A 22,734-nucleotide genomic window follows, 5' to 3' on the forward strand; every position below is an offset into this window, starting at 1 on the left:
TCTCTCCCTAAATCAGCAGCGCTGTCCCTACACTGTCTAATCCGGAGCGACTGTGTCCATGATGGCAGCGCCCGGTTTTAAATACTCGAGGTGACGCTGTGCGGCCAGCCAATCACTGTAATGCCCACAACCAACATGGCTGCAGCATTACAGTGACTGGCTGGCAATCCCTGCATGTTCATTGGCTCTGTAAAGAGCGCCAAACATGCAGGGTGGAGACCCGAGCTCCCGCCCGAGTAACCCGGAAATGCTCGGTGCTCGCCGAACATCCCGAGTAGCGTGATGCTCGGGCGAGTACCGAGCAGTGTCGAGCATGTTCGCTCAACACTAATGCTCACCCTATTAACATTCTATACTAACCTAAATGTGCATTCATTTGGGCCAATCTTGACCCATGAATCTGTAACCAGGTTTTTGCTACATCTAATAGCAGCATATTATAGGCAAAGAGACCCTGAATCCAATGATGTATCACTTAGTTTACTAGGTGCAGTATTTGTGACACAATTAGAGTTCTTAGCTTTAGCATGCAGCAGAGCTGAAAAGCTGCCCCTGCCCACATCACAGCTCTCTCTATATATAGTCGATTGACAGTGAGCTGCTTATCACAGGAGGGGGCGGAGCCGCACAAGTGCTCACATGCCCAGCTAGTCACTGCAATGATAATGTACTAGTGATAAAACCTTCACTGTAAGTAAACACACCCCTTGAGAAGTGACACATAGTTGAAATATATGTTTTAACCCCTACCTCATGCTGTCCTCACTTTGTATAGCAAAAACCTGCTAACAGATTCCCTTTAATCCCGAAGCCTGTTTTCACCTTCCTGACCCGGCCAATTTTTACAATTCTGACCAGTGTCGCTTTATGAGGTAATAACTCTGGAACGCTTCAACGAATCTCACTTATTCTGAGACTGTTTTTTTCGTGACATATTGTACTTCACGATAGTGGTAAAATTTGTTCGATAAGACTTGCGTTTATTTGCGAAAACAGCGGCAATTTGGAGAAAATTCTGTACTTTTCAAAAATTTTTTTTTTATGCCCTTAAACCAGAGTTATGACACACAGAATAGTTAATAAATAACATTTCCCACATGTCTACTTTATATCAACACAATTTTTGAAACTTAATTGTTTTTAGGAGGTTAGAGGGGTTAAAAATTGATCAGCAATTTCTCATTTTCCAATAAAAATTTACTAAACCATTTTTGTTTTTAGGGACAATATCACATTTGAAGGGATTTTGAGGGGTCTATATGACAGAAAATACCCAAAAGTGACACCATTCTAAAAACTCTACCCCTCAAAGTCCCCAAAACTATATTCAAGAAGTTTACAGGAACTAATGCAATGTGGAAGGAAAAAATGAACATTTTACTTTTTTGCACAAAAGTTTTACTTTAGTCCCAATTTTTTTATTTTCACAAGGGTAACAAGAGAAAAGGAGTTCTGGAGCACAATTTTGGCTGGAACAGATTGCGAGTGCCCCTGACATATCAAAACAGCAGAAACCCCCACAAGTGACCCCATTTTAGAAAATACACGTTTTGAGAAATTAATCTAGAGGTGTAGTGAGCATTTTTAACCCTCAAGCGATTCACAGACTTGTATAACATTGGGCCGAGTCAATGGAAAATTACCATTTTTTTCCACTAAAATGTTACTTTGGTCTCAAGTTTTAATTTTCAAAAAGAGGTAATAGCAGAAAATGGACCACAAAATATGTTACGCATTTTCTCCTGAGTGCGCCAATAGCTCATATATGGTTGAAAACTACTTTAGAGGCACATTGCAAAGCTCTGAAGGGAAGGAGCGCCATATTGTAGTGCACATTTTGCTTGAATGTTTTGAGGGTGCCATGTCACATTGGCAGAGACCATGAGGTGCCTGGACAGCAGAATCCCCCATAAGTGACCTCATCTAACAAACTACACCTCTCAATTAATTCATCTACATGTGCAGTGATCACATTGACACTAAGAGTGTGTCACAGAACCTTACACCATTGGGCGGTGAAGAAAAAATAATTACATTTTTACCACAAAAAAATTGTTACAGCCCCAGATTTTACATTGTCACACGGGGAAATGGATATAAATGGCACAAAAAATTGTCACACAATTTCTGCTGAACTTGGAAATACTCAATATGTGGCTGTACTGTACTGCTTAGCCACACGGCGAGGCTCGGGAGGGACGAACTGCTATTTGACTCTTGGAGAAGAAATTATCATACTAGTTTGCGAGCTCCATATACAGAGCCTCCAAGTGCTAGAAAAGCAGAATCCCCCCTCAAGTAACCCCATTTTGAAAATGACATCCCTCTGGGAATTTATCTACAGGTGTAGTGATGATTTTAACTCCATGGGTGTTTGCCAGAAACAATCAGCAGTGAATGTTGCTGAGTGAAAATTGCAAATCTGCCATTGTAGCGTCCAGTACCTTGTAGTGCCTAGTACATTGTAGTGTCCAGTACTTTGTAGTGTCCAGTACTTTGTAGTGTCCAGTACTTTGTAGTGTCCAGTACTTTGTAGTGTCCAGTACTTTGTAGTGTCCAGTACTTTGTAGTGTCCAGTACTTTGTAGTGTCCAGCTTCTGCTTCTGGAGACATTCACCCAAAAATTAGGTGGCTCTAATCACTACAGATATGCCAAACATGCGGACGTTAACTGCTGTTTAGGTACACTGTGGGACTCAGAAGAGATGGGGGGGCATTTGGATTTGGGAGTGCAGAATTTGCTGGAATTCTTTTGGGGGCGAGGAGCCATAGAGCTTTTCCAGAGCCTTTGTACTACCAGTAATGTGGAAACCCCCTATATTTCCATTGACAGGTGACAGACCTAAGTGGGGACTTGCTTTTTTGTGGATTGAGTTGACGCTTTTGTTGGGAACATTTTACATAACATTTTGGATCACATTTATTTAGCGCTCTACACTGAGCACTTTGGGGTTTCCATCTAAATCTCCGAGTGACATAATTCAGATGAAACCCCCAAGGAATCCATTCACTATCATGAGGCAGCAGAGCTACTTTGGACTCCGCCTGGCCTATGTTCAGTGGTGCCCTGCTTTTCAAAGGTGCACAAAACTGTGGCGGACAGTGCTTTTATGCCCGCCTAAAAAGAAGGACACTGCTGGATCATATGGATCATAGGCCAGATGACGTCCACAGTGTCTCCATCTGCCTCAATATAGGGGACATTCTGCAGCGGGTTCCATCTGAATCACATATTTCAGAGATTTAGACGGAAACCCGGTGTAAGCGGGTTTCCGCTTACACCGGGTGTGAGCTGAGCCTTACTGTGATCTTTGGGTGACAGTATGAACAAATCAACAGCAGGTGAAGATTTGGTTTTATTTATTTTTTACACCGTTTCTTGTGCGGCATATTTGATTCGATGACTTTATTCTTTGGGTCGGTGCGATTAAAGCGATACCAGATTTATATAGTTTTTTTCTGTTTGGCTGCTGTTTTTTTCAAAACAAAGTTTTTGCATCGCCATATTTTGAGAGGGCTTGTTTTTGACTTTCTTGGGCAGAATGAACAAAAACCAGCAATTCAGGATTTTTTTTTTTTTATCTGCTGTTCGCCATGTGGTAAAATTGATAAGGCAGCTTTATTCTTCGGGTCAGTACGATCACAGCAATACTACATTTATATCATTTTTTATGTTTTGGCGCTTTTACACAATAAAAACAATTTTTTAGAAAAAAATAATTATTTTTGCATCGCTTTATTGTGAGAGCTGTAACTTTTATTTTTCTGTTGATGGAGCTGTATGGTGGCTTATTTTTTGTGGGAAAAGATGACGTTTTCATCTATACTTTTTTTTATTTCCATTCGACTTTTTGACCACTTTTTGTTCAGCGGTATGATGAAAAAGAATGTTTTTTGCCACTTTTTTGTTATGGGTGTTCACTGCTGGGGTTAACTAGCGGGACAGTTTTATAGGTTGGGTCATTTCGGACGCAGCGGTACCAAACATGTGTACTTAATTTGTTTATTTTTCCTTTTACATAAATTAATGTATTTATTGGATTAATATTTTTTCATTTTTGCTTGTTCTTTATTTTGTATTTTTTTTTATTTTATTTTTACTTTTCCCAGGAAGGGAAATCAACTTTCCCTGCCCTGATCTATTACTTTGCAATGCAGGGCATCAGATCAGCATCTCGCAGGCAGGGAGGAGGCGTACCAGCTCCTCCTCTGAGCAGGAACTTACAGGCCACCGTTCCTGGGTGACCCTGCTGCCATCTTTCAGGCCAGGGTCACCATGGAGACAATCGGCACAATGCGATCGCAATCACGTTGTGCAGATCGGAGCAGAGAGGGAGCTTCCTCCCTCTGCGATGCCCATCGATGTTGCTGTCACTAATGACAACGGCATCAGAGGGGTTAAATGCCCGCTAGCACCGATTGTGGGCATTGCTGTAGGGTGTCAGCTCTCATATAGAGCAGACACCCGCATTTGATCGCGGCAGCGCTCAGCGTGAGCCCGCACGATCATCACGCAGTATCTGTACGGAGGTTTGCGGGAACGCAGTCAGGAAGGGGTTAAAGAGAGAACATTTTATTGCCATTATTAATTAAAATTCGTGTGTGACCTTGAAATACTATCCTATTTCAAGGTTACGGAGTTGACAATAAATGCAAGAAAATACTGATTATCCACAAATGATTTTATTAAAAAAAAAACAAAAAAAACTCCAAATTGTGAATGGACAGAGTCTATATAATTGGTTACCAGTTTAGCGCTCATTTATGTTGTAGGGGTACCTCCAGGGAAACGGGTGTGAAACAGGATGAAGCTGGCAATCATTTTGTAGTACCTTTCATCTCATATTAAGTGTATTTTACATTTCATTGCCATTTGAATGATTTACTGAGAGATGCAGATTCTCGCTACAAAGCACCTAGAGATTTATGAACGTGAATAGAAATTCAGCAGCACTGCTTTGTGCTCAATTTCCATCTGATCAAAAGAAATGAAAAGCTCCAGACCTAATGAATATTTTGGCTGTTAAAGCACCTCAGTGAAGCCAATAATATTTTACTACAGGCAGAAGACTTTTCAAGTATGAAAGTTACTGCACTTGAAACTCTTGTCAAGGTCTTAAAAAATGTGGACTAGTGTGTTTCAGGACACAGTTCCTCAATCTCTTTCTATTGGGGGCTTACCAGAACACAGTTATTCTTGTGCCCAATTATACCGGTATGAAAAATTTGGATTTATGACATTTTTTTCAAATCGAATGATTGATTCTTATGTTTTCTTATACCCTGATTTTAAATCACTACTATCTTAAACCATCACGTATGTATTTTGCACAAAACGCGCGTGAAATTACATACAAGCGAGATGAACAAGAAAAATCTTTATTGTAGCCAAAAATGTACACAATATTATATATTAAAATGTGTATATAAAAATATTATATATATAAATGTAAGTTCATTCTGCAACTTTATTGGTAATTAATTCTTGTGTCTTTTCCTTTTCTCTTCAAAGCTTCTCCTGACACCTTTTCTATGATAGAAGACCTGTGGATTTTCTCTGTGAAGCATCCAGCAGTAGTCCCCATCATGTTCACGTTCCATCTATCTTGGTATCATAAATCCATTCATCCTTGATATCCTGATGAAATCTTTCTCATTGCTCTTTGCTATCATGAAAGTAGTCCAAATGGGAATGTAGAAATGTAACTTCAAATTCATCAGACAACCCAAGGCTTTGAAACGTTTCAGCATGTTCTCCATGATGGACTTAAATTTTAGATTTTTATTGTTACCTAGAAAATTCTTCATAACTTCTTTAAAAGAATCCAGAACCCTTTTCTCAACAGCTTTCATTTTTGTTTCAAACATGTCGTCCTTCATGAGTTTCCAAATATCTGTACTCACAAAAATTACTTCCTTCAGTTTTGCTTTGGACAGTCCCTGAAACTTGGTACACAGGTACTTAAAAAGTCTCTCCTTCTTTCACTAGAGCTTTCATAAACTGCTTCATCAGTCCAAGCTTAATGTGGAGTAGTGGCACGAGAGCTTTAGTGGGATCAACAAAACTTTCTGCAACTATATTCTTGAGTCTAGGTTGTAAAGATGTTTTTGTTGGCCAACTTTTTAGTCTCCAATGATGAGTCATATCCCGGTTGTCCCATTCACACAAAAAGCATGGATACTTCATGCATCCTCCTTGGTGCCCAAGGAGGAAAGAGAGAACTTTCAGATCACCACATCCTTGATCCTCGAAATTATGTTTCTTGAGAATACAGTCTAAATTCTCATAGCTTTCCTTCAAGTACACAGAATTCCCTACAGGCATAATACACTTTTCTAACGAAGTTCGTAATGTTCACCTCATTGATGGAATTTTTTCGATATTTTTACAGAGTACAGCAATCGCTAAAAATCACCTCTTACTTTTCAAACAATTTTACCCTTGCAGAACTGTGTTTAGCAAAGTAGTACATTTAGCAGACGAGCCATAATAGCATGCTGAAGTTTTTAGTAGATGTTATACAAAATCTAAAATAAGAATGTAATACTAGCTACATTACCCTAATGTTGTTATCCATATAAATAAATATGTCCCTAAAACTGAATGTATACGCCAGGGTAGTTTATACATAAAAATAACAAAAAGAATCATACATACTACAAAGGCCAGATGATAATTCTTCTGCACACTTTTGGGATTTAGATGGAGTATAAAAGGTGCTTAGATCCTAATAGAAGTCTCTTTTTGTTCTTACCTTGTTGAAGTCTTCAAAAGTTGCCCTCATTTCCTTCCACGTCTTGTTCAACAGCTGGATGCAGATACAAAAGAATTCCTCAAAAGATCGATCATGTGTGAAGAACATAGGGTGAAAATCATTGCAGGTTTCACTGGCTGAAATACAGAACACAAAAGAATAAAATGATTTTCTTCCTTCCTTCTACATATCCTTAATTCTGAAATCTTAGCCACAATATATCAACTATATGATATTGATAAACTGCGCTTAGTGCTCATTGTTTTATGGTTCTGTCTCCCACAAAGAGACATTTATGGCATGTGTACAAACATGGCATAAGTTTTTGTGAGATGTGGTTCTCCCCTCTGGAGCCATACCTAGTTCCATAACAGGGGCACCTTCTCTCTTGTTCCGGCTGGCGTCTGGCAGAAAGTCTCTCGAGATAAAATCCTCTTAAATCCTTACACCCCATAACTATGTATACCATAAAAATCCATTCCAGTAATGAAACTAACATCGAAATATATACCGTACATAATATAGTTTTCTACCATTACCAGTTTGTAAGACATGCATGCAGAATATACGGTAGTATTGCCATTATTTCTACATATACCAAATGCTTTTTTTTAAATCAACTAAGACTATTTTTTTGGGTTTTAACAAAGATATATATTCTACTGGCCCTAACATCTAAATTGGAATATGGGGCTTAGTCGTGCATTACTGACACAGCATTTGGGATTTAAAGTCATCATTTTTCCCCATTTGAATACAGAAATGGTCTTCAGCTTTAAATAGTAATCTCTCCAAAACAGAAATCCAGCCCGCAACAGCATGTCAAAAGCGAATAAACACGAGGCAATGCAAAGGCCTGCAGGCAGTAAGGTGCAATCTGTTAGCCCTCCGTGTGACTCCAAAGCGATTTATTAGTGGAAACATTCTGTGCACGCATCAGTCACAAACCTGGGGCTTTCATATTCACGGCTATAAATAGAAGACCTCATACTACCTTCGGCCATCAGATTAGGAGCATGCATATTCTGCTTTCAAAACATCAGCACGTTAATCACCTGCTCTCCACTACACAGAACCATTGCCCACTGATAGCAACCAAACAGTTTGTCGCCCCTTTAAATATTTTATGTGCAGCATAGATTGACAGGCAGAAAAGTATATTGGTGTAAATCTGCATATTACTAAGCTTTAAACATTCAACCATAGGAAAATGCAAAACCTGAAATCTACTCTCCTGCTCGTGGACTTCAAATTTTTCAGCAGACAACAGAATAGCAAAAATGTACTAAACCAAGAGACAATGAGTACAATTCATCCATCTTTGAAACCAGGAAATGCACTATGTTTGACTAACTTGGATGAACTGCAAAGCGAAAATCTGCAGAATAAATTGACATGCAGCGGAATTGAAATCCTCACCGCATTCCAGTTTTACTGCAGTTTTTACACAGCCCGCTGATGAGATTAGGTACTTAACCCCTTCACGACATCCGCCGTACATGTACGGCGCTGCGAGAGAGGAGTTCTCACAAACAACCGCACATATACAGTGACACCATCGTGCAGGTTCACGCTAAGCGCCGGTACAATCAAAAGCGGGTGTCATTGCTATATGAGAGCTGATACCCTACAGCAAACGCCCACGATCGGTACTAGCGCCGATCACGGGTGTTTAACCCCTTTGATTCCACAGTCAATAGTGACAGAGACATTGATTGGCATAGCAGAGGGAGGGAGCTCCCTCTCTGCTCCGATCGGCATAACACGATTGCAATCGCGTTGGGCCAAAGGTCTCCATGGTGATCATGGGCCGAAAGATGGCATCGGGGTCACTCCGGTATGGTGGCCTGTAATCTCTTGCTCACAGCAAAAGCTGACATGCCTGCTCCCTGTGTGAGAGACACTGATTTATTAGATCAACGATTAGGGCAGGAAAAGTTGATGTCCCATTCTGGGACAAGGCAAAAAAGTAAAAATAAAAGGTTTTTAAAAATTGTAAAAATATAAAACAAAAAAATAAAAATCACAAAATAAAGAACAAAACAAAAAAAATGTATCTATTAAATACATATATTTATGTAAAGATAAACAAATCAAGTACACATATTTGGTATCGCCGCTTCTGGAACGACCTGACCTATAAAACTGTCCCACTAGTTAACTCAAGCAGGCAGTGAACACCGTAAGGGAAGTGGGAGGAGGCCTGACAGGAAGTGGTGGAGGCAGAGCCTGCCGTGTGCTGCAAGAGTTGTGCTGTGTGTGGAGAGAGCTCCTGGGAAGGGAGGAGAGCCAGGCGGAGGTGACCGAGCGGACCGGGAGGACCAGTAGGAGGCGACCGGAGGGACGAGCGCAAGAGAGCGCTGTGGCAGCGTGCAGTGCCGGCCAGCGGAGGGTGCCAGGTGGTGGTGACCAGGAGGTGATCAGGAGGACCGGTAAGAGGCGACCGGAGGGACAAGCGCGCTGTGATAGCGTGCAGCGTCCCTAGAGGAGGTGAGTGAGGGGCAGGAGGCCGCGATAAGCGGCCCTACTGAACCCAAGTGTGTACTGTACTGTATTGTATTTGTATCTGTATTGTAATTGTATTGTATTCCCTAGTCCATATTTAATTGATTACCCCCCCGTCCATATTTAATTGATCACCCCCGTCCATATTTAAATTGATTCCCCTGAACACCCCCGTCCATATTTAACTGATCCCTCTGACCACATTAAATTGACCCCCCCGTCCTCATTTAATTGATCCCCGACCACCCCCCGTCCATATTAAAGTGATCCCCCTGACCACATTTAAATGATTGACCCCCCAGCCCATAATTGATTGATCCCCCTTGTCCTATTTAATAGATTCCCCTTGTCCACTTTTACTCATCCCCAGTCCCTATCTATTTGCCTTATCCCCCACCATATTTAATTAACCCCTGTCCATAATTAATTGATTGATTCCCCAGACCACAATTTCCCCAGTCCATATTTATTGATATTATTGATACTTATTGATCCCCAGTCCTTAGTTAATTGACCCACCGTCCATACCTATTTATTTGCTTTACCCCCCATCCTATTTAATTAAACCCCCTGTCCATAATTAATTGATTGATTCCCTAGTCCACAATTAATTATTTCCCCAGTCCATACTTATTGATCCCAGTCCATAGTTAATTGACACACCGTCCATACTTAATTAATCCACCTGACCCACTCAGCTGATCCCCCGTCCATACTTAATTGATACTTAATAGATCCCCCGTCCATACTTAACTGATCCCGCGCCGATATCTAATCGATACACTTGCACATCCCTAATTGATCCCCGTCCATACACCTATATATAAATAATTGTGTTTTGTACTTGTACATATATACTGACTGTATCCCCATATTTAGAATGACGTCCATGTTGGCCGGAGCCGTGCAGTGTACATCTTGCGCAATGTATGCATTCCCTGAGCTACCGCTCAGGGATCCATACTGCTGCGAGAGATGTGAGCATATCGTGCACTTGGAAGCCCAAATCCTGGATCTAAGTGCTCAGATAGCGGTACTGAGGAGCATCGACAATATGGAACGGAGTTTGCTGCTCACCGAGCAGACACTCAATGGGTCAACACTGGGGGTGGAGCTTAGTGGGGAAGCGCAGGCTGAACAGGCAGGGAGCTGGGTAACAGTTAGAAGGGATAGAGGGAAGAAGTATAGGAAGTCTGGTTCAGAACCGGCATTATTGGAGCACGACAGATCCTCTGACCGCCGGGGGAGTGTATGCTCCAGTAATGAGGGGGAGGGGGGAAGTGTAGGGCAGGCTAGACAGGTCCTGGTAGTGGGTGACTCTATTATTAGGGGGACAGACAGGGCAATCTGTCACAAAGACCAGGATCGCCGAACGGTGTGCTGCCTCCCTGGCGCTCGAGTCCGGCACATCGCGGATCGGGTTGACAGGTTACTGGGTGGGGCTGGCGAGGACCAAGCGGTCATGGTCCACATTGGCACCAATGACAAAGTGAGTGGTAGATGGAGGGTCCTTAAAAATGATTTCAGGGATCTAGGTAGGAAGCTTAGGGCAAGGACCTCCAAGGTAGTTTTCTCAGAAATACTACCAATCCCGCGAGCCACACAGGAGCGCCAACGGGAGGTTAGGGAGGTGAATAAGTGGCTAAAGAGTTGGTGCAAGGCAGAAGGGTTTGGGTTCATGGAGAACTGGGTCGACTTCGCTGTCGGCTACAGGCTCTACCGTAGGGACGGGCTGCACCTCAATGGGGAGGGTGCAGCGGTGCTGGGGAAGAAGATGGCTAATAGGTTGGAGGAGTTTTTAAACTAGAGACGGGGGGGGAAACCAAGGAAATAGGTGGGATGTGAGGCAAGCAAGGGGAGAAGTGAATATAATGAGGGTGGAGAGGGGGGTGGGGATAGTACAGTTAGATCGTTAGAGAAGAATAGGATGCTAAATAACCCCAAAGTTTTATCTTGCATGCTGACCAACGCAAGAAGCCTGACCAATAAGGCGGATGAGCTGCGGGCGCTTATATCGGAGGAGAGGTATGACATCGTAGGTATAACAGAGACTTGGCTAGACGATAGCTACGACTGGGCGGTAAATTTAACAGATTATAGTTTATTTAGAAGGGACCGGAAACAGGGGAAGGGCGGAGGAGTCTGCTTATATGTAAGGTCACGTCTAAAGCCCAGACTAAGGGAAGATATAGGAGAGGGAGAAGAGGGGGTCGAGTCCATGTGGGTAGAGATAGAGGGGGCAAAAAATAATAATAAAATATTACTGGGGGTCTGCTATAAGCCACCTAATATAACAGAGGAGAATGAGAAACTGCTATTAGGACAAATAGACAAAGTAGCAAAACATAATGAGGTGATTGTAATGGGGGACTTCAACTACCCGGATATTGACTGGGAAACAGAAACCTGTAGATCGCAGAAAGGAAAAAGGTTCTTGACAAATATTAAGGATAATTATCTCTCCCAACTAGTGCAGGAACCAACGAGAGGGAAGGCAGTGTTGGACTTAATATTGACTAATAGGCCTGATAGAATAACTGAGGTACAGATAGGGGGGCACCTAGGTAATAGCGACCATAATATTATCGACTTCAAAATGCCCTTCAGTAGGGTTATCAATAAGGGAACAACAAAAACATTAAACTTTAGGAGGGCGAAGTTTGATCAGCTGAAAGAAAACCTTCAACTTATAGACTGGGACAAAGTTCTTAATCAAGGAAATACGAATAGTAAATGGGAAACCTTCAAAAGAATTCTGAATACTCAGTGCGAGAGGTATATACCGTATGGGAATAAAAGGGCCCGAAATAAGAGGAAACCAATATGGTTGAATAAGAACGTAAAAGGGGCGTTAAATAGCAAAAAAGAGGCATTCAAGAGATTAAAACAGGAAAACAGCAAGGAGGCACTAATGTGTTACAAGGAAAAAACGAGAACCTGCAAAAAACAAATAAAAATAGCAAAGGAGGAAAGAGAGAGACGTATTGCTAGGGAAAGTAGATCAAATCCCAAACTGTTCTTTACGTATATAAATAGTAAAAGGATTAAATCGAATAATATTGGACTGATAAAAAGTGATGAAGGCAAAATCATAGAGAAAGATGAGGATAAAGCTAATCTATTAAATAAATTTTTTTCGTCAACTTTCACAAAGGAAAAAGAACTAACAGGCGAAATGAGAAGTGACAAGCTTAATCCTCCACTAAGTATGACAAATCTAACCCAAGCTGGGGTACAGAAACGCCTCAGTAACATTAAAATAAACAAATCACCAGGACCTGATGGCATACACCCACGGGTACTAAGGGAACTAAGTAATGTGATAGACAGACCGTTATATCTTATATTTAAGGACTCTGTTGAGACTGGGTCTGTGCCACTTGATTGGCGACAGGCGAATGTAGTGCCAATATTCAAAAAGGGAGCAAAAAGTAACACCGGAAACTATCGGCCGGTGAGTCTGACGTCCGTTGTGGGCAAAATTTTTGAAGGCTTTATTAATGAGGCAATCATGGAGCATCTTGATGCTAATAATCTATTAACCCCGAACCAACATGGATTCATGAGGAATCGCTCCTGCCAAACAAACCTGATTGACTTCTACGAGGAGGTTAGCTCTCGAGTAGATCAGGGGGAACCAGTGGATGTCGTGTATCTCGACTTCTCAAAAGCGTTCGATAGCGTGCCACATAATAGGTTGGTATACAAAATGAGAATGATGGGGCTGGGGGAAAATGTCTGCAAGTGGGTAGCTAACTGGCTAAAGGATAGAAGGCAGAGGGTGGTTATAAATGGAATATACTCAGATTGGGTAAGCGTCACTAGTGGGGTACCACAGGGGTCTGTACTAGGCCCAATGTTATTTAATATCTTTATTAACGACATAGTCAACGGGATAAATAGTAAAATATCAATATTTGCATATGACACAAAGTTATGTAAAACAATTAATACAAAAGAGGATAGTGAAGACCTACAGAGGGATTTGGATAAGCTGGGTAGGTGGAGCATTAAATGGCAAATGAGGTTTAACGAGGAGAAATGTAAGGTCATACATATGGGAAGGAAAAATGGAAGTCACCAGTACTCACTGAATGGGAAACCATTGGGGAATTCAGAGATGGAGAAGGACTTGGGCATCTTGATTGATAGCAAACTAAATTGGAGTGCCCAAAGTCAGGCCGCTGCTGTAAGGGCAAACAGGGTAATGGGATGTATCAGAAGAGGTATAGCTGCAAAGGATGAGAACATTGTTCTTCCACTGTACAAAGCACTGGTCAGACCACACTTGGAATACTGTGCTCAGTTATGGGCCCCAATATATAGAAAGGATATAAATGAGCTTGAAAAGGTACAAAGGAGGGCAACAAAATTAATAAGGGGAATGGAGGGACTGCAATACCCAGAGAGGTTGGCAAAACTAGGACTATTCAGCCTGGAAAAGAGAAGGTTGAGGGGGGACATAATAAATGTGTACAAATATGTTAGGGGACAGTATAGAGACCTTGCCCGGGATTTGTTCAAAAGGAGGGATATTACGGTAACAAGAGGGCACTCACTAAGACTGGAAGAGAAAAGGTTTCAGCACCAGCATAGGAAGGGGTTCTTTACGGTAAGAGCAGTGAGAATATGGAATTCACTGAGTGAGGAGACGGTAATGTCGGATTCACTAAACCAGTTCAAGCGGGGACTGGATGCATTTCTAGATACCAGGCAGATTTCTGCATATACTTAAAAATAGAATAAAATAGTAGGTTGATACAGGGATTTATTCTGACTGCTGGTTTCAGAGTCGGGAGGGAATTTTTCCTCAGGTGAAGATTGGCCAAACCATTTGGGGTTTTTGCCCTCCTCTGGATCAACTTTAGAAATTACAGAACTAACAGGTCGAACTTGATGGACGCAAGTCTTTATTCGGCTTTACTAACTATGTAACTATGTAAAAAAAATGTGGCAAAAAACGATGCTTTTTCATCATACCGCTGAAAAAAAAGTGGAATAAAATGCGATAAAAAATCCTGTCCTGTAAAACCAAGCCGCTATACAGCAGAAAAATTCAAAAAAACTATAGCAATGCAAAAACAATTCTTTTTTCTCAAAAATAGTTTTAATTGTGCAAAAGTGCCAAAACATAAAAAAAATTATATAAATGTGTTATCGCTGTAATCGTACTGACCTGAAGAATAAAGTGGTCTTATTGCTTTTACCTCATGGTGAACATCATGAAAAAAAATACAATTCCTGAATTGCTGGTTTTTGTTCATTCTGCCTCCCAAAAATCAGAACAGAAAGCGATCAAAAACATTATGTGACTGAAAATGGTATCAATAAAAATGTCAAAAAACAAGCCCTCATATGACTCTGTTGGCAGAAATATAGAAAATTTATAGCTTTCAAAATATAGTGTTTGATAGCAGCCAAACATAAAAAAAAAACAATGCAACTCTGGCATCGCTGTAATCGCAACGACCCGGAGAATAAAGTTGTTTAATCACTTATGTAGCAAAATAAACAGCTTTAAAAAATAAATAAAACCAATTCTTGACCTGTATGTTCATTCAGTCTCCCAAAGATCACAGTAAGGCTCGGCTCTACGCTGAGCGCTTACCCTGGGTTTCTCTGAAATATGTGATTCAGATGGAACCCCCGATGGAAGATTCCCTATAAAGAGGTAGATGGAGAGACTGTGGTGTAGCCTATGATCTGACGGTGTCCATCTTTTTAAGCGTGCATAAAAAGCGTGGTCGACCACATTTTTGTGCACATCTGAAAAGAAGGACACCACTGAACATAGGCCAGACGAAGTACAAAGTAACGCTGCTGCGTCATTATAGTGAATGGATCCCTCAGGGCCTTCATCTGAATCACGTCATTCAGAGATTTACATTAAAACTTCGATGTCAGCTTAGCGTAGAGTGCAGGATAAATGTGATCCAAAATCTTATGTATAATGTTCACAAATAAAAGCTTCAACTCAATCCACAAAAAAAAGCAAGTCCCCATTCAGTTCCTACATCCATCAATGGAAATATAAGGAGCTTCCACATTACTAGTAGCACAAAGGCTTTGGCTCCTCGCCCCCAAAAGAAATCCCATTAATTATGTGCTCCCAAATCCAAATGGCCCCCTCCTTTCTGAGCCTCTTAGTGTGCCCAAACCACAGTTGGAATCCATGTTTGGCATTTCTGTAGCGATGAGAGCCCGCTTAATTTATGGGGTCCATGTCTACAGTAGCATGAGCTAGGCACAATATATGGGTACTTCAATGAATGGGCACTACAATGGCAGATTTGCAATTTTCACTAAGCAACATTTACTGCTGCTTCTTTCTGGCAAACAACCATGGAGTGAAAACCGTCACTGCACCTGTAGAAACATTTCCAGAGGGGTGTAATTTCAAAAATGTGGTCACTTGAGGGGAAATTCTGCTTTTCTGGCACTTAGGGGCTCTGTAAACAAAGTCCGTGAACTATTTTACAATAATTTGTTCTCCACCAGTCAAACAGTGCTCCTTCCATTACAAGTCACGCTGTATGGCTTAAGCAGTACTGTACAGCCATATATGACACGTTCAGCAGAGATTGTGAGACAAATTTTAGTGCCATTTTTACCCATTTCCTCATGTGACTATGTAAAATCTGAGGCTAAAAGAAAATTTTTGTGGTAAAAATGTAATTATTTTTTCATCACTGCCCAATGGTATAAAATTCTGTGAAACACATATGGTGTCAATATGATCACTGCACTCCTAGATGAATTCAGTGAAAGGTGTAGTTTGTGAAATGAGGTCAGTTATGGGGGGGGGTTTCTGCTGTTCTGGCACCTCGGGGGCTCTGCCAATGTGACATGTCACCCTCAAACCATTCCAGCAAAATCTGCACTACAATATGGCGCTCCTTCACTTCTGAGCTTTGCACTATGCCTCAACAGTAGTTTTCGACCCCATGAGCTATTGGCATGCTCCAGAAAAAATGCGTAACATTTTGTGGTCTATTTTCTCTTATTATCCCTTTTGAAAATGTAAAACTAGGTGTCAAAGTGGGAGTTTGTGCTGTTTTGGTATGTCAGGGACTTTTCAAATGTGACATGAAAACCACAATCTGTTCCAGCCAAAATTGGGCTCCAGAATTCAATTGGCGCTCCTTCCCTTCCAAGCTCTGCCATGTGCCCAAACAGTAGTTTTCTCCCATATATGGGATATCAGCAGGGGCGGAACTACCGCCCGTGCAGCCGGTTCATTGAACGGGGGCCCCGAGGGAGAGGGGGCCCCTCCAGCAGGGCCGCCATCAGGGCATGACTGTCCTGACTCCAGTATGGGGCCCGGCCGGTAGGGGCCCCCTCGGAGCCCCGTTGGGGCCCCCCCTCTTGTGCGTCTCTCTCCTCATGGGGCCCCCGGCCCCATGCTAAGCGCCGGGTCCGGGACGTCTCAGCGCTGCGCTGCGATGCTGCGGCAGCGCCTTCATGATTCCCCTGACTTCCGGTCATGTGACGGCGCCGTCACATGGCCGGAAGTCAGGAGAACCTGGTGTCAGCGATTTGGACGAGCGCCAGGATTCTGCAGGGATCGCATGGGGGTAAGTATAACAAGTTTTATTTTTTTTAAATACAATTAACTAGGAGTGGGGGGGATGAGAGATGCACTATGGGGGGGGGATGAGAGATGCACTATGGGGGGGGATGAGAGATGCACTATGGGGGGGGGGATGAGAGATGCACTATGGGGGGGGGATGAGAGATGCACTATGGGGGGGGGATGAGAGATGCACTATGGGGGGGGGATGAGAGATGCACTATGGGGGGGGGATGAGAGATGCACTATGGGGGGGGGATGAGAGATGCACTATGGGGGGGGGATGAGAGATGCACTATGGGGGGGGGGGTGAGAGATGCACTATGGGGGGGGGATGAGAGATGCACTATGGGGGGGGGATGAGAGATGCACTATGGGGGGGGATGAGAGATGCACTATGGGGGGAGATGAGAGATGCACTATGGGGGGAGATGAGAGATGCACTATGGGGGGAGATGAGAGATGCACTATGGGGGGAGATGAGAGATGCACTATGGGGGGAGATGAGAGATGCACTATGGGGGGGGATGAGAGATGCACTATGGTGGGGGGGGTGAGAGATGCACTATGGGGGGGGATGAGAGATGCACTATGGGGGGAGATGAGAGATGCACTATGGTGGGGGGGTGAGAGATGCACTATGGTGGGGGGGGTGAGAGATGCACTATGGGGGGGGGATGAGAGATGCACTATGGGGGGAGATGAGAGATGCACTATGGGGGGAGATGAGAGATGCACTATGGGGGGGGGATGAGAGATGCACTATGGTGGGGGGGATGAGAGATGCACTATGGTGGGGGGGATGAGAGATGCACTATGGTGGGAGGGGATGAGAGATGCACTATGGTGGGAGGGGATGAGAGATGCACTATGGTGGGGGGGGGGATGAGAGATGCACTATGGGGGGGGTGAGAGATGGACTACGGTGGGGGGATGAGAGATGCACTATGGTGGGGGGATGAGAGATGCACTATGGGGGGAGATGAGAGATGCACATGTGGGGGGGGAGATGAGGGATGCACTATGGTGGGGGGGTGAGAGATGCACTATGGTGGGGGGGATGAGAGATGCACTATGGTGGGGGGGGTGAGAGATGCACTATGGGGGGATGAGAGATGCACTATGGTGGGGGGGATGAGAGATGCACTATGGTGGGGGGGATGAGAGATGCACTATGGTGGGGGGGGATGAGAGATGCACTATGGGGGGGATGAGAGATGCACTATGGGGGGGGATGAGAGATGCACTATGGGGGGGGGTGAGAGATGCACATGGGGGGATGAGAGATGCACATGGGGGGGGTGAGAGATGCACATGGGGGGGATGAGAGATGCACATGGGGGGGATGAGAGATGCACATGGGGGGATGAGAGATGCACATGGGGGGATGAGAGATGCACATGGGGGGATGAAAGATGCACGGGGGGGTGAGAGATGCACGGGGGGGGTGAGAGATGCACGGTGGGGTGAGATGCACGGTGGGGTGAGCTGCACATGGGGGGGTTATGTTTACATAACTTTGTTGCCTTATGAAGAGCAGGGGGGGGCCCCCAAAAATTTCTTGCACAGGGGCCCACTACAGTCTGTGTCCGCCCCTGGATATCAGTGTAGTCAAGACAAATTGCACAACAAATTGTATAATCCAATTTCTCCTGTTACCCTTGTTAAAATGAAATATTTGGGGCTAAAGCCACAATTTTGTGGTAAATTTTTTTTTTTCATTTTCACAGCTCAATATTATAAAATTCTGTGAAGCACCTGTGGGTTCAAGGTGCTCACCACACACCTAGATAAATTCCTTGAGCGGTGTAGTTTCTAAAATGGGTCACTTGTGGAGGGTTTCCATTGTTTAGGAACATCAGGGGCTCTACAAACGCAACATGGCGTTCGCTATCTATTCCAGCCAAGTTCGTGCTCCAAAAGTCAAATGGTGCTCCTTCCTTTCAAAGCCCTGCCTAGCACCCAAACAGTAGTTTCCCACCACATATCAGTGTACTCAGGAGAAATTGCACAACAAACTGTAAGGTTCATTTTCTCCTGTTACCCTTGTAAAAATGCAAAATTTGGGGCAAAATTAACATTTTGTGGGAAAAATTAAAATTTTTTCTTTTCACATTGCTTTAATTCCTGTGAAGCGCCTAAAGAGTAAATGAACTTCTTGAATGTGTTTTTGAGCACTTTGAGGGGTGCAGTTTTTAAAATGTTGTCACTTCTGGGTATTTTCTATCATATAGGCCCCTCAAAAGTCACTTCAAATGTAATGTGGCCCCCCACAAAAAAAATGGTTTTGTAAATTTTGTTGGAAAAATGAGAAATTGCTGATAAACTTTTAACCCTTCTAACTTCCTAACAAAAAAAAAATATGTTTAAAAAATTATGCTGATCTAAAGTAGACATATGGGAAATGTTAAAAATTATTTTGTACAGCATGACTAACTGGTTTAAGAATTTAAAAATGCAAAAAATCTTAACTTAAATTTACCACTAACATTAAGTAAAATGTATCACGAAAAAAAAATCTCAAAATCACTGCCATTTGTTGACGCGTTGCAGAGTTATTACCACATAAAAAACACTTAGCAGAATTTTAAAATTTGGTCTGGTCAGGGAGGTAAAAACAGGCTTTGAAGGGGTTAACCCTTTAAGCATCGTGCAATTTTTTTTTCGCTTTTGAGCTTTCGTTTTTTCATGTGATATAACTTTTTAATTTTTCCATGCTACTATTCATGTTCCCACATAATGTACCGAAAAGTTAGAAAAAATTCCAAGTGGAGTGAAATGGTGACCAAAAATGCAATTCCCACATTTTTTTGCAGGTGGGTGGAAGGGAGATTTATCTTTAATGCCATTCATTACCCATATTTACGGTAAGTGGTTATAAAAAAAAAATCAGGACTTTATAACGAAATGGATAAGTAAAAATAATTTAAAAAAAATATTTGGTTTAAGCTACCTTTTTTGATTTTATCCTCCTTTATCCTATGATGGCTTGAATTTATATTCAAGCTGTAGCTTTTCATTTTAGGGTATGTTCACACTATGTTTTTTAAGCAGAAATTGAGCGTAGCTCAGTGCTGATAACCTTTTCTTTTTCACTGACAGAATCTGTGGAATAAAATCGCAGTATACTTTGATTTCACACTGAAATTGGAAGACACTCACCCATTCAAGTGTATGAGTGCATGGAAAACATCAGACTGCACTTGGATGCCATCGGACTGCAGACTGATTTCTGCAGACTCACACAATGGAGAAATTTTGTTCTCCATCTTCTCACAATGTGCTCCGATTCTCTCATGCAAGAGAATCGCATCACACTATACTGACACATAGATCAAACTCTGATCAGGGTATGATTGGAGTGTCCTTAGCATAATCAGCCCAAATCCGATGCATGAGAGAATCTTTGGTCGTGTGTAGTGTTGAGCGAATTTGTTCGGCATTTCAAATTCGGGTTCGTGTTCGGGGGTTCCGGCTTGTTCACATGACTGTCACATCTGCGTGACAGCATGGCAAATAAGGGATGTTCATGGGCGGAGACGATTTTTTGGCGCAAACAAGCCGGAACCCCAAACACGAACCCGAATTTGAAATGCCGAACAAATTCGCTCAACACTAGTCGTGTGACCCTGGCCACATAGCGATAGCGTACAGCGGCTGTTGCTAAGGGTTTAAATTTGCCAGGTGGAAAATCTGCTGCATATCCATCCATTGTGAACCTCCCCTAAGATGGCAGATGATGCATAGATATATAACATTAATGGAGCAATTGCACTGCATTTTTTGTCACAACGATTCTGTGATGATCCAGCTTTTAATCTTAATTAAGCAGAAGTCTAAATTCAGTAGCCCAGGAGAAATACACTATTATTTTTATGTTGACTTTTGAATTTATGTGTTTCTTTCTTCGGGTGGGACAAGAAACATGGACTTTTGTCATAAGTCTGAATGTTGACTTCTCTTGTAGGTTGAGTTGATATTTGTTAATTGATGAATAGCTGTTATTTACATCTTATATCAGCTCTTACAGTTTATTGTACTATTATCTCTGCACAGGGTCATTGAACAAAGCTGTTTGCTAATATGCTAATTACATATTGAAGCAGGCCAGCTAGGTTGTTGATCTGCAGAGTAATGGAAGCCAAACTATGCAAATTGATTAAATGATCAAACAATGAGACATGAGCCCCTGCCACCCACCACCACCCTGCCCTATGAATGATGAGAAACACCTTTACAAAATGACAGCCAAGAGAGACTCTTGAGAGGCATAGTAACTTTTCAGAAAAGCAGAATGGCTCCATCAGAGGGACACAGATTTGGATTCTACAGGATGCCAGCCTATAGGAAAATGGCCCTGGCTGGAAGGATACAGATCTGCTCCACTGACTATCACAGAATCCATGGATACATTTGGGAAAGCCAGGATTGTGACCCTCCGATTACCTGGTCCCAGAGATATGTTCGGAGAAGCCAGGTTGGGACCATCCGGTCACCTGGCCCCATGGAGATGTTTGGGGAAGCCAGGATTGTGACTTTACTGTCACCTGGCCCCATGGATATGTTTGGGGTAGGCAGGTTGGGACTATCTGGTCACCTGGTTCCATGGATATGTTCGGAGAAGCCAGGATGGGAAACTTGGGTCTCCTGGCCTTGTACCTCAATGGACTGTCCACTTCCTATGCTTGCTGCTACCTCCGCTCTGTGGGTGTCCACCCAGAGCAGGGTGCCACTGTTTAAGCTAGTTGGCCCTGGAAGTCCCAAAGTCGGAGCTGCTCTATTCCTGGCAGGCCAGCGGAAGGGTAAGACTGTGTAATTTTGAACCATCTTGGGTGTTTGCTGGGACTGTTTTATATGTTTATTGTCTGTTTGGTGGTTCAATAAAGTATTGCAACACTGTTTTACCCTCACCCTGTGTTATCTAAGTAGTATTATGCCCACGGAAGACCCCATACCTTCACAAATCATAAATCGCATTTTGACCTCAATGTTAATAAAATCAGAGCAAAAGAATGCAGCGCAATCACATCTTGTAAATATCAAGGAGGAAGCTACTTCAAGTAAAAAGCGAGGATACAGGGAGATAAAATTCAATACATGTGCAGGCGATGGTCGTTTTGTAATCATTAATTCCATGGGCCCTATATGAATGAATCACCCTCGATATGAATGTTTGGAATACTTTCTTAAAAGCTGAGCACGTCCATATGGAATAAGGTAGTGCAACCTGATCACACAGAACAAAATCTTCATTGGATAATAGAAGTCAAAGGGATCCAAATTAGTGTCAAGTCTTTTTCTTTTTCTTATTATTTTGTCACATGTTGTGAATATACCCAGGATGTTGGCGCTCAGCTGCTGAGTATCCGAAATGGTTTTTGTGCAGCTCAAAGAAATAAGAGAGGCAAACCACAAATGAGCTGGTCGAAACTAATGGTAAGCAATCCATTAATGTCCATTAAAAAGAGCAAGTCATCCATAATAATAATCGAAAAGGTTCATGCTTTTTATGCCGTAGTAATACCGTTTTATATTGCAGCAAAATCAAGCAATTACCAAAATCTTTGGCTCAATGATACTACTACTGACACTGTGCAATTGTACCTTAAATAATTGATGCTGTTTTGAAAGCAAAGGGTGGTCGCACCAAATATTGATTTGATTTAGATTTCTCTTTTCTTCATTTGCTTTCTATTTTGATGAAAACAAACTATTAACACTATAATTCTATCATAATATAAATATATCTACATATATATATATATATATATATATATATATATATATATATATATACAGTACAGACCAAAAGTTTGGACACACCTTCTCATTTAAAGATTTTTCTGTATTTTCATGACTATGAAAATTGTACATTCACACTGAAGGCATCAAAACTATGAATTA

General features: G+C 42.3%; 1 protein-coding gene across 3 annotated transcripts in view; it reads right to left on the reverse strand.

Moving 5' to 3' along the window:
* The window catches only part of ELMO1 (engulfment and cell motility 1), a 525,215-nt gene that overhangs the window by 198,588 nt on the left and 303,893 nt on the right, over positions 1-22,734 (reverse strand). For all 3 annotated transcript variants that reach the window (XM_073678246.1, XM_073678245.1, XM_073678247.1), the window contains one exon: positions 6,756-6,892. In XM_073678246.1, coding sequence (XP_073534347.1) covers positions 6,756-6,892 — 137 coding nt within the window. The remainder of the gene's footprint in view (positions 1-6,755; positions 6,893-22,734) is intronic.

Source organism: Phyllobates terribilis, unplaced genomic scaffold (genome assembly GCF_046119375.1).
Source record: "Phyllobates terribilis strain yellow unplaced genomic scaffold, ASM4611937v1 Scaffold_4__5_contigs__length_816908805, whole genome shotgun sequence".
In the NCBI taxonomy this organism is placed as follows: Eukaryota; Metazoa; Chordata; class Amphibia; order Anura; family Dendrobatidae; genus Phyllobates; species Phyllobates terribilis.